Source organism: Chiloscyllium plagiosum, chromosome 15 (assembly GCF_004010195.1).
Source record: "Chiloscyllium plagiosum isolate BGI_BamShark_2017 chromosome 15, ASM401019v2, whole genome shotgun sequence".
Taxonomy (NCBI): domain Eukaryota; kingdom Metazoa; phylum Chordata; class Chondrichthyes; order Orectolobiformes; family Hemiscylliidae; genus Chiloscyllium; species Chiloscyllium plagiosum.
The window spans coordinates 2,091,559-2,104,242 of NC_057724.1; the positions used below are offsets into that span (position 1 = coordinate 2,091,559).

The window sequence follows — 12,684 nt, forward strand, 5'->3', positions numbered from 1 at the left end:
TCTCCTGTACGAGCAACAAACACGCATGTTTGACCAGTGGAGAATAGATCATAACCATGAGGCTATTCCACAGCTCGAATTCACTGAGCGCTCCTTGTAAATGGGTTAACAGCTACAAGCCTCCCTGCAGGGCTCTCTGCTCATCCTCCATGCAGCAGAGAACAAGCCACAGGAGCCAATCTTCATGGAGCTTTCCTGTCTGGGCTCATGGTTCAGAACAGCTAACTGCAAATTGCTTTCAGTTCTAACCTTCTCTCTTCCATCAATGACACCTCCTCCTTCTTGCACACTCCACCCCAATATTTTCTCTCAACTATGCTTTATGAATGAAGAGGGTTCAGTCATTCAAAATGATGGTTTGTCATGGGATGCAGCAGTCCATGAAAGCCATCTACAATAGAGTTTGTAATTTGTACAGGTTTAAAATGATCGTCATGCACCATTAACAGCAGAAATTTGGGAAGCCATGTTTGGATTTCAGGGGAAACAAAACAGCTGGCAATCGAAAGGTGACATAACATTCTCGATGGATGTTAAGACCTTTCCAAATTGTCCTTGTTTTTACATGTGTACAAAGTCCTGGTCACACGAAGATTGGCAGTTGATTTAAGATGACCATGTGACCTGTCCATCTCTCTTTCTCTCTCTTCGCCCTCTCAGTGCACATAGTGCAGCCAGTAAATCACATTGAACAAGCCAAACGTTATGGGAAACACCACCCGGGACCATTTATCGATGGCGCTAACATCCGTCAACTTTGGGATCTTCAGCTTGAGTTTGGAGGACCGGCGACGGAGGCGGCTCTTGGTGGGGTCACGGTCTATGTTTCGCTCTCTGGTGCTCAGCCCTAGACCATCTCTGGATCCGACTCGACGGAACTGGATCCCAGAGCTGTCAAAGGACATGACGGAATTGCGTGAATCGCTCACACTGCTAGCAACCTCTGATGGGAGGACTTCATCGTTCAGTTCCAACGTGCTCAGGAGGATATTTCCATGTGCATCAACCTATATGCAGAAAGAACACAGCTTCAGGGTTATTCATATCACACATCCCTTCATACCACTCGAGTCAAAAGCAACCATTCTCAGCTCTGCAGTGTGGAGTTGCAATCGAGGTTAGGTTCACTGCTGACTGGTACAGTATCATATTCACAACTCCTATTCATGATCTGAAGGCACAATCCTGCTACAATTAAAGCTGGATTCAAAAGTTACTTCCAGGAATGATGATCATCACTGAGAAAGCCCATTAGAATCATGAGAGTCAGGACAGCATAGAGTCAGAGATCCATTACACCACACACTGAGGCCATTTAGTTCACTGAGTCCATGCTGGCTCTCTGTATACTAAACTCTGAGTCTCTTTCTTCCACTCTATCCCCATACATTTGTTAGTGTATTCCCCATTCAGTAACTGAATTTAAATAATTGACTGTCTTCACTTCCTCAAAGGCAGTGAGTAACAGGTTATTATCACTCGCATTTTTTGTATATAATATTCCTCCTCACATTCTACACCTCCCCCACATCTCTGACTCAAAACCTATTACCCCTTATCCTTGTACCATCAGACAATGGGAACAATCTTTCCTTATCTATCATCTCCAAACCTTTCCTCATCTTGTCAACTTCAATCAAATCTCCCCTAAGTCTCTTTCACTCCATGGAGAACAATCAAGCCTTGTCACTAAACTCCTTCATCCCTGGAGCAATCTGGTAAATCTCCTCTGCATCAAAGGTCCCTCACATCCTTCCTGAAGTTTTGGGACCGGAACTGGACCCAATGTTCTAGTTGTGGCTGCCCTGATCTTTATAAAGGTTCAGCAAAACTTCTTTGCTTTAGTATCAAAAATCTCTATTAAGGAAACATCAATACATAGAAACACAGAAAATAGTTGTTGTAGATCATTTGGCCGCCCAACTATTCAATACAATCATGGCTGATCATGCAATCTCAGTATCCCAATCCTGCTCTCTCCCCATACCCTTTGATCCCTATTAACTGCAAGGGCTATATCCAGCTCCTTCTTGAAAATATCTGATGAACTGGCCCCAACAGTTTCCTGTGGGTGAGAATTCCACAGGTTCACAACTCTCTGAGGGAAGAAATTCTTCTTCATCTCAGTCCTGAATGGCTTCTCGCTTATTCTTAGACTGTGACCCTAGTTCTGGACCTCTTCAACATCGGGAACATTCTTCCCACATCTAGCCTGTCTTGTCACATCAGGATTTTATATGTTTCTATGCAATCACCACATATTTTTGTAAATTCCAGTGAGTACAAGCCCAGTCGATCCAATCTTTCTTCATATGTTAGTCATGTCATCTGGGAATCAGTTTGCAAGACTCCCTCAATAGCAAGAATATCCTTCCTCAGACTAGGAGACCAAAACTGTACTCAATACTCAAGGTGTCACCAAGGTCCTGTATAACTGCAGCAAGACTAGAATCATAGAGTCATAGAGATGTACTGCACGGAAACAGACCTTTCGGTGCAACTCGTCCATGCCGATCAGATATCCCAACTTAACCTAGTCCCATTTGCCAGCACTTGGCCCATATCCCTCTAAACCCTTCCTATTCATATAGCCATCCAGATGCCTTTTAAATGTTGCAATTGGCTCTTTCCTGATGAAAGGCTTTTGCCCGAAACATCGATTTTCCTCGGATGCTGCCTGACCTGCTATGCTTTTCCAGCACCACTCTAATCTAGACTCTCCTAGACTCAAATCCTCTTGCTCTGAAGGCCAGCCAGCATGCTACTAGCTTTCCTCACTGCCTGCTGCATCTGCATGTTAACCTACAGAGACTGTTCCACCATGACACCCAGGTCTCATTGCACCTCACCTCTTCCTAAACTGCCATCATTCAGATAATAAGCTGCCTTCCTGAATTTGCAACAAAAGTAGACAACCTCATATTTATCCACATTATTTTGCATTTTCCAAGTGTTTGCCCACTCAGCTAGCTTGTCCAAGTCACCCTGCAGCCTCTTAGCATCCTCTGCACAGCATACACTGCCACCCAGCTGAATGTCATCTGCAAATTTGGAGATATTAGTTAAATTCTTTTACCCAAATCATTGCTGTATATTGTGAAAAGGTGGGGGTCCCAGCACTGAACCCTGCAGTACCCCACTTGCCACTGCCTGCCACTCTGAAAAGGAGCCATTTATTCCAACTGTCTGCCAATGAGTTCTCTATTCGTATCAATACATTACCTCAGATATTAGGAGCTTTAATTTTTCTTACTAATCTCTTGCACAGAACCTTGTCAAAATTCTTTTGAAAGTCCAGATACACAACATCTACTGATTCACCCTTGTCCACTCTATTGGTCACACGCACCAAAAACGTTGAAGCACAGATACGATAGGATTAACTAATCACTTTTTCAATGTGTCCTATCAACTTCAATGATTGATGCCCATGATCCCTCAGGTCACTCTGTCACTGAAAACTCTTTCAAATTAGGATATTCATTCTATGTTTTCAAAATAAAAATTACTGCTGGCCACCATTTATTGCCCGTCCCTAGTTGCCCCTGAGAAGGTGGTAGTGAGCTGTCTTCTTGAACTGCTGTAGTCCACCAGTAGGTTGATCCATAATGCCCTTAGGGAGGGAATTCCAGGATTTTGACCCAACAACAGTGATGGAATACTGATATATTTCCAAGTCAGGATGGTGAGTGGTGTGGAGGGGAACTTGAAGGTGGTGGTTTTCTCATATATATGCTGCCCTTATGCTTCTGGATGGAAGTGGTTGTGGGTTTGTAAGATGCTGTCTGAGGTTCTTTGGTGAATTTCTGCAGTGCATCTTGTAGATCGTACACACTGTTGCTACTGAGCATCGGTTATGGAGGGAGTGGATGCTTGTGGATGTAATGCCAATCAAGCAATCTGTTTTGTCCTGGATAGTGTCAAATCTTTGAGTGTTGTTGGGACTGCACTCATCCAGGCAAGTGGGGTTTATTCAATCACACTCCTGACTTGTGTCTTGTAGACGGTGGACAGACTTTGGGAAGTAAGGAGGTGAGTTGCTAACCACAGTATTCCTAGCCTCTGACCTGCTCTTGCAGCTACTGTGTTCATTGGGTGAGTCCAGTTGAGCTTCAGGTCAATGATAACCCCAGTTGATAGTGTTGATCGAGGGGGATTCAGTGATGGTAACACCATTGAATGTCAAGGAGGGGTGGTTACATTGTCTCTTATTGGTGATGGGCATAGCCTGACATTTGTGTGGCAGAAATGTTATTTAACAGTTGTCAGCCCAAGCCTGGACATTGGCCAGATTTTGTTGCATTTGAACATAGACTGCTTCAGTATCTGAGGAGTCGTGAATGTTGCTGAAGATTGTGCAATCATTGGTGAATACTTCCACTTCTGACCTTATGATGGAGGGAAGGTCATTGATGAAGTTGCTGAAGATGGTTTGGCCTCAGACACTGCCCTGAGGAACTCTTGCAGAGATATTCTGGAGCTGAGATGACTGACCTCCAACAATCATGACCATCTTCTTATGTGTCAGGTCTGATTCCAACCACTGTTGACATCAATCAAATATTGACATTTCCTATGCCTTCTTTTAAAATGTATCTCCTGTATTAAATTCCATCTGCCTCTTGTTTGCCGATTCTGCTCATCTTTCTATGTCCTATTGAAGTTTGCCTCACTGTTTGCCACATCTCCACATTTGGTATCACCAGCAACTCTTGAAATTTTGTTCTATGTTCCAATGTCCTACTCATTAAATTGTAGCAAAAAAAAAGTAGTCCAGCACTGTCCCTTGGTGAACACCACAACCTACTATCCTGCAGTCTGACAACCAACCAGCTACTGTGACCTATCGTCTCCTTCCCTTCAGCCAATAATTTCATCCAAGCTACTGACACTGATTCCTACTGCATACGACTCAAATTTGTTAGCCAGCCTTTTCTGTGATACTTTGCTGATGGCTTTAAAATTCATATAAATAGCTTCCACTACATTCCCTTGATCAGCCTTCTCTAGCTCTTAGTTCATCAACAAATATATGGTCTATCTTTTACAAATGTCTTCAGCAACATGGTCTGTCTTTTACAAATGTCTTCATCAACATGGTGTGTATTTCACAAATCTGCTGTTAGATCTCCTAAATGAACTCAAATCTTTCCTAGCATCTGTTTACTTCAACAGAATAGATTTTGGAATTTTATAAGGATGCTGTATTGCACCAAATCACTAATGTATTTGTACTGTGCTGTGTATAAGAATGAGGCCAGATAAGATTCCTTGAATTACACATGATGACGGTTGGTTTTATTGCTAATCAGGGGAGGCGATAGACTAGTGACCTTAACGCTAGAGACCCAGATAATATTTGGGGATTTGGGTTCAAATCCCAATTTTGAATTTGAGTTCAATAAACAATCCTGGAATTAAGAGTTTAATAATGACCATGAATTAATTCCTGAATATCAGAAAAGCACATCTAGTTCATTAATGTCCTTTCGGGAGGAAAATTGCCATCCTTATCATGTCTGGTCTACATATAACTCCCAACGACAGCAATATGGCCGACTCTTAAGTGCCCTTTAGGCAATTAGGGATGGGGTAATAATGCTGGCTTAGCCAGTGATGGCCTCATACCATGAATGAATTTTTAAAAAAGCCCATGCCAGCAAGGAAAATGCAACTTGCTGATGAAAAAAATATAGAAAAGTCCCTAAAGATTCACTGATAACATTTGCAGTTGAGAGTTGCTTTGAGGTTTTGAAAAGTATATTCCTTTTCCCCTGGGCAAGGCCTTTTAGTTGAGGTTCTATCCATTATAAGATTGTAGACCTACTTTTTTTCTCAGTAACTTTCAAAGCTTAGCTTGTTAATTAGAGAGAGATGGTCACTCCAGCAGCTTGTGTCTTCTCTGACTAACTTCACCCCTGCCATCTTCCATCAGGTTGCACCTGGCATTGTCTCCTTTTTCCTCACTTGATGATTTCCCACCTTATGGTAGATGGAACCCTCAGCCATGTCCGACCTATCTCCTGCACTTCAGTTCTTGCCCCTTCCCCTACCTCCCAGAACAATAATTGGGCTTCCCCTGCCCTCACCTGTCTCTGCATTCACTGCCACCTTTAGCATGACCATAGAATCACTACAATGTGGCAACAGACTCATGTTCTACCCTATTACTCTACATTGCAGCTGACTCATGCACCTAACCAACACATCCCTGAACACTATGGGTAGATTTAGCACGGTCAATTCCCCGAACCCGCACATCTTTGGATTGTGGGAGGAAACCTGAACACCCAGAGGGAACCCACACCAACATGGGGAGAATGTGAAAACTCCACACGATCGCCTGAGGGTGGATTTGAACCTGGGTCCCTTGCACTGTGAGGAAGCAGTGCTAACCATTGAGCCACTGTACCTCCCTCAAACACATCTTCCCTTCCCCTCAGCATTCTACAGGGACCATTCCCTCCATGATTCTCTGGTATCTCCTTCATCATTCCTTATGCTCCCTATCTCCCCCATGGCATCTTCCCATGCAATTGAGAAGGTGTAAAATTTGCTAATTCATGAAGGCCTCGAACACACCTTCCAAGTAAAGCAGCATTTCACTTTTATTTATTTCAATCAAGTCTACTGTATTTGCTGTTCACAGTGTGGTCTCTTTTACATGACCAGATTAAGTAACCGCTTTGTGGAATGCCTCCTCTGCATTGGTAGGAATGACCCCAACCTCCCAGATACTTAGTATTTCAATAAGCCAACTTACTTGGTCTCATCCAACATTTCTGTCTTGGGCCTGCTGCATTGTTCCAACAATGCACAACACAAACTCAAGGAACAACACTTCATTTTCTGCCTAGGAACTTTATAGCTCTCTAGAATCGATACTGAGTTCTACAAGGTGGAGTATGAACTTTGTCCTTCATTTTGATCCCACCACCCGCCTACTCTCTCAGTTGCATTTTGTTTGTGTGTTGAAGGCTTTGCTCACAGCAGAGTGGACCCTGTACTTCCTTTTCGTACTTACTGTTTAAAACCTATTTTACATTTCTATCTCTCCTTCACCACCATCAGTATTTTTGTTTGTCTTTTGCACTGGGCCCCCTCACCATCTGTTCCACTCACTCCTGCTCTGCCTCCGTCAAAAGTACCAAAACAAAAATTCCAACCCCTTTTAGTTCTGAAGAAGTCTTACCAGACTCAAAACGTTAACTCTGTTTCTCTCTCCAGAGATGCTGCATATTTCCTGAGTTTCTCCAGCACTTTGATTTTTTTCAATTTCAGATTTCCAGCATCTGCAATATTTTGCTTTTAATAAAATGACAACATATAACAACATTACAATATTTGGATACTTTTTCAGGATGGTTGTTTCTAAAACCTTACACCGCATCTGAAGTTAAACTGACCAGCCTAAAAAGCCTTTAAGGTCCTTGGTATGCCACATCAACAGCATAACCTTCATTAGTCCTCTCTGTTGCCACTTTAATAAACTCCTCCAAATTAATTAAACATAATTTGTCCTTAAGAAGTCCAGGCTGGTTGTCTTTAGTTTTTAACTCATATTTGCCTAGCTGACTGTTAATTCTGTCCAATGCTAGTGTTTGTCAAAGCTTAAAATGTAGGGCAAATCCAACCTGGCCAATTACTGCCCCATCAATCTTCTCTTGATCAGAAGAAAACTGATAGAAGGTGTCATCAACAATGCTATCCAGCAACAACCTGCTCAGTCACACTCAGATGGGGTTCTTCCAGGGCCACTCAACCAGAAGCGGCAGATACAAATCACTACAAATGCTGGAGGAAACATCACAGAAGCGCTTCACAGGAGGCTCCCAAGCACTGAGGATGTCACCTAGACAGGGGACGAAACGTCTGCAACACAAATTCCCAGCTCGGCCAACAGAACCACAACAGGGCCACTCAGCTCCTGACCTCATTACAGCCTTGGTTTCAAAGCCTGACCACCATCTACAAGGCACAAGTCATGAGTGTGATAAAGTACTCTCCACTTGTCTGGGTGGGTGCAGCTCAAATAACATACAAAAAGCTTGACATAATCCAGGACAAAGCAGCCTGCTTGACTGGCACAACATTTACAAACATTCACATCCTCCACCACTAAAGCTCAGGAGCAGCAGTGTACCTACAGGCTTCACTGCAGATCTTTACCAGAGTTCCCTAGACAACAACTACCAAACCCATAGTCACTTCTATATAGAAGGACAAAGGCAGCAGATACATGAAAATACCACCATCCAAAAGTTCTCCTCCAAGCCATGCACCATCCTGACTTGGAAATACATCACTGTTTCTTCACTGTCGCTGGGTCAAAATCCTGGAACTCCCTCCCTAATGACGTTGCGGGTTTACCAACAGCACATGGACCGCAGCAGTTCAAAAAGATAGCTCACCCCCACCTTCTCAAGGGCAACTAGGAATGGGCAATAAATGCTGGCTCAAATAGTGATGCCCACATTCCCTGAAAAGACAAATATGAATCTGACCTGCACTGTAATTGGTGTACTTAGTCTAAGTGTAATTTGGTGCACTCTCAGATGCAGTCCAGAAGCTGCAATCTGATGCTATACACAGCAAATGTAATGCACCCAGTATGTAATCTGGCACTGTCTTGATCTGCCACATTCAGAGGCAGTCTGGAGGCACGGTGGCACAGTGGTTAGCACAGCTGCTTCACAGCGCCAGAGACCCGGGTTCAATTCCTGCCTCAGGTGACTGACTGTGTGGAGTTTGCACATTCTCCCTGTGTCTGCGTGGGTTTCCTCCGGGTGCTCCGGTTTCCTCCCACAGTCCAAAAATGTGCAGGTTAGGTGAGTTGGCCATGCTAAATTGTCCGTAGTGTTAGGTGAAGGGGTAAATGTAGGGGAATCGGTCTGGGTGGGTTGCGCTTCGGCAGGTCGGTGTGGACTTGTTGGGCCGAAGGGCCTGTTTCCATACTGTAAGTAATCTAATCTAAATATGTTAGTCCACAATTCAGTATCTCAGCTAGTTCACAAATAAATCAGGCAGCCTGCTATGAAGTACAGTCTGCACTCATGGTCTGTCTGATTTCAGGAAATATATTTAAACATCTGTATCTGTATCAAGAGTGTCATGCTGGAAGAGCACAGCCAGTCAGGCAGCATAAGCTATTCATCAGGAAGGAGGCTTGTTAGCCAAGGGGGCTGAGATAAATGGGAGGAGGATGGGGCTGGGGCAGTGGAGAGGTAGCTGGGAAAGCAATAGATAGATGAGGGTGGAGGAAAAGGTGATAGGTCGGAGAGGAGGATGGAGAGGATAGGTGGGAAGGAAGATGGACAGTTAGGACAGATCAAGAGAGCTGTGCCGAGTTTGAGGGTTGGATCTGGGAAAAGGTGGGGGAGGGGAAATGAAGAAACTAGTGAAATCCACATTGATCCCGAGGTGGAAGATGAGGCGTTCTTCCTCCAGGTGTTGGGTGGTGAGGTAGCGGCAAAGGGGGAGGCCCAGAACCTGCATGTCCTTGGGGGAGTGGGAGGGGGAGTTAAAGTGTTTGGCCACGGGCAATGGAGGAGGCCCCCAGATCCAGACCACATGGGACTGAATGCTCCTCCTGTCTCACAAGGCTTTTTGTTGCCATCTGACTCTTGTATGCTGTTGAACAGGGGTCGGTTTGAATTCCGTAAAACCAAAGCACTAAATGGTCTCAGGACTGGTCTGCGATTAACTCTGCCTTGCGTGGGTCAATATCTCCATCAGGTAATACCCAAAATGGTACAACCATTTGATTTGCTCTGTATTTCATTATAATCTCAAAGGATATAGGCTGTGGAATTATCTGTGTATATCATTACAATCTAGAATAATACAGACTTTGGATTAACTGTATTACAATCCATAAAGTGCTTCGTGTGAAGACTGCCCTCTCTTTGGAAGATATGGATGTGACAGAAGTTCGGTCAGCCAGAGGTGAATAGCAGCATTGCCTCCCCCTTTCCCTGTATCCCCACTCACTCTGGTGTTGCCAAGCCGTCCCCTCTCCGTGTTGCTTTTGCTGGTTTTCCCCATTGGCTTCTTTGGTTGGGCTGGGACTTTGCCGAAGAAGATGTAATTGACAAAGGCATACTCCAGCAAGGCGAGGAACACAAAGACAAAGCAGCCCATCAGGTAGATGTCAATGGCTTTCACGTAGGGGATCTTCGGGAGGGTTTCCCGTAGGTGGGTGTTGATGGTGGTCATGGTCAGCACAGTGGTAACACCTGGATCAGAGGCAAGGTGAAGCGTGGTTAAAGATTTCAGACAAACTTTGTGTTTACCCAGCTCCTTCCAACTGCAGTATTAACCCATTGCCCATCTGGTACAGACTTGTACAGATCAGCTTTCTCTGGGTTCAATCCCAGTGCCAGCACAGCAATCATTTGGTGCACTACAACTGATCATTGTTCCTTGGCCAAGGACAGGAAAGGAGCATTCAATAGCAACCTTTGAGACTGCTCAGTGGTTAGCATGTTGCCTCATAGTGCCAGGGACCTGGGTTCGAGTCCAATCATGGGTGACTGTCTGAGTGGAGTTTGCACATTCTCCCCGTGTCTGTGTGGGTTTCCTCCGGGTGCTCCAGTTTCCTCCCACAGTCCACAGGTGTGCAGGTCAGGAGAATTGGCCATGCTAAATTGCCCATAGTTGTTAGGTGCGTTAGTCAGGGTAAATGCAGGGGAATGGTCTGGATGAGTTGCTCTTCAGAGGGTCGGTGTGGACTTGTTGGGCTGAAGGGCCTGTTCCATACTGTAGGGAATCTAATCTAATCAAAAAAACTTCAGATATGTCAGGGTGCTTTAGAGACAAAGGACCACTGTCCAAGTAGTGATCGACAGTTTGGATGTTGGAGAGTGACGTTACTAGGATACCCTTTGGCAAGCATTATTCAAGCCCTCAACCATGTGGGCGGCACGATGGCACAGTGGTTAGCACTGCTGCCTCACAGCGCCTGAGACCCGGGTTCAATTCCCGCCTCAGGCGACTGACTGTGTGGAGTTTGCACGTTCTCCCCGTGTCTGCGTGGGTTTCCTCCGGGTGCTCCGGTTTCCTCCCACAGTCCAAAGATGTGCAGGTCAGGTGAATTGGCCATGCTAAATTGCCCGTAGTGTTAGGTAAGGGGTAAATGTAAGGTGGATTGCGCTTCGGCGGGTTGGTGTGGACTTGTTGGGCCGAAGGGCCTGTTTCCACACTGTAATGTAATGTATGGTGGTGCAGAAACCAATGGTCTCCTTTTGTGCTTTAAGTATTCTGGGATTATGGGGTGGACAGAGACCAAGCAACAAGGGTATTATGGGATTTCCCTGAAGAATAGTCCATTCACTCCCTCTAACCCCCACCCCTGCATCCGATGATCCTGGTCATATGGGATGTGGGGATGATGCAGGTTTGATTGGTTGTAACTCACCAAGGGCCACTCGTGCAGCTGAAGCATCATAATTGATCCAGAAAGAGACCCAGGACAGGATGGTGATAAGGATCGATGGCATATAGGTCTGCAGAATAAAATAGCCAATGTTCCTCTTGATTCGAAAACTGAGTGACAAGCGAGGATATGAACCTGGCAGCAACAGAACATGAAATAATCAGGGGGCTGGTAAAGGTTAGATACAGAGTAAGCTCCCTCTACCCTGTCCCCATCAAAAACAACCAGGATAGGTACAGCACAGGGTTAGATATGGAGTACAGCTCTCTTTACATTGCCCCATGCAACACTCCCAGGACAGGGATAGTACAGGGTTAGATACAAAATAAAGCTCTCTCTCCACTGTCACCATCAAACGTTCCCAGAACAGGGACAGCACGGGGTAAGATAAATAATAAAGCTCCCTTATTTTAAAACTGTAAGTCAAGAGCTGTCTACACTGACACCAGCAATACTTAGAGACACAGGAGCTCAGATGGTATAAATAATAACATAAATCTTCCAACATATTACCTGTCGCAAAAACGACCTCCTTTGATAGCAAGCTCAGTTTGACAATTGTGAACTGAGGGAGTTCAAGGTTGTCTACCCCAGTCACGGCTGCATCATCACCTTCCCAGTGAAACACAATATCATCTGTCGTGTATCCATCTGCAAAGACAGTGTAGAAAGAGTCAGCCGACGACGTTCCTTGCTGGTAACAGGTCCAGTATGTGCAACGCAGCAGATATTAACCAGAGCCTGAACCTCAGCCTATAACAGTTTTTTATGTTAAATACCAAAAATGCTAATGACCTCGCCACGATTTTTCAAGCAGTAGATTCACATTGACATGAGAAAGATAGATGAAGGAGCTGTTTGAATAAGTTTGATCAGAATCCACAAGTCTTCATTCACAAGGTTAAGCCAGACTGCTGTCTATTAATGGGGTGAGCTAATAGGTGCCAGGTAAAGTTCAGTTCAAAGACATTTGACATCAGACTCATTGGTATAAAGATCATCAGTGACAGTGTAAAATAATGGCATCTATTTGAAAGGGTGTGCAGAGGACAGAAGTGGAAAAGTATAGAAGCTGTTAAAAATGTCAGGACAGTTTGTGAGCAGTTAATAAAACATAGTTTTCTAGTCTATATGAATAGGGGCATAGGGGAAAATAAGGAGGGAGTGTGGTAGGGAATATGGGAGGGAGTGTGGTAGGGAATATGGCAGGAAGTGTGGGAAGGTGTGCAGAAGGCAGTGCGGGAGGGTGT

The 12,684-nt window shown here is 44.7% G+C and overlaps 1 protein-coding gene across 2 annotated transcripts in view; it reads right to left on the reverse strand.

The window, feature by feature from the left end:
- Positions 1-208: 208 nt before the first annotated feature.
- The window catches only part of LOC122557045 (gamma-aminobutyric acid receptor subunit beta-4-like), a 160,936-nt gene continuing 148,460 nt past the window's right edge, over positions 209-12,684 (reverse strand). For both annotated transcript variants that reach the window (XM_043704281.1, XM_043704282.1), the window contains 4 exons: positions 11,948-12,085; positions 11,417-11,569; positions 9,991-10,235; positions 209-1,007 (listed from right to left, as the gene is read on the reverse strand). In XM_043704281.1, the coding sequence (XP_043560216.1) occupies positions 657-1,007; positions 9,991-10,235; positions 11,417-11,569; positions 11,948-12,085 (887 nt within the window). In that variant the 3' untranslated portion in view covers positions 209-656. The remainder of the gene's footprint in view (positions 1,008-9,990; positions 10,236-11,416; positions 11,570-11,947; positions 12,086-12,684) is intronic.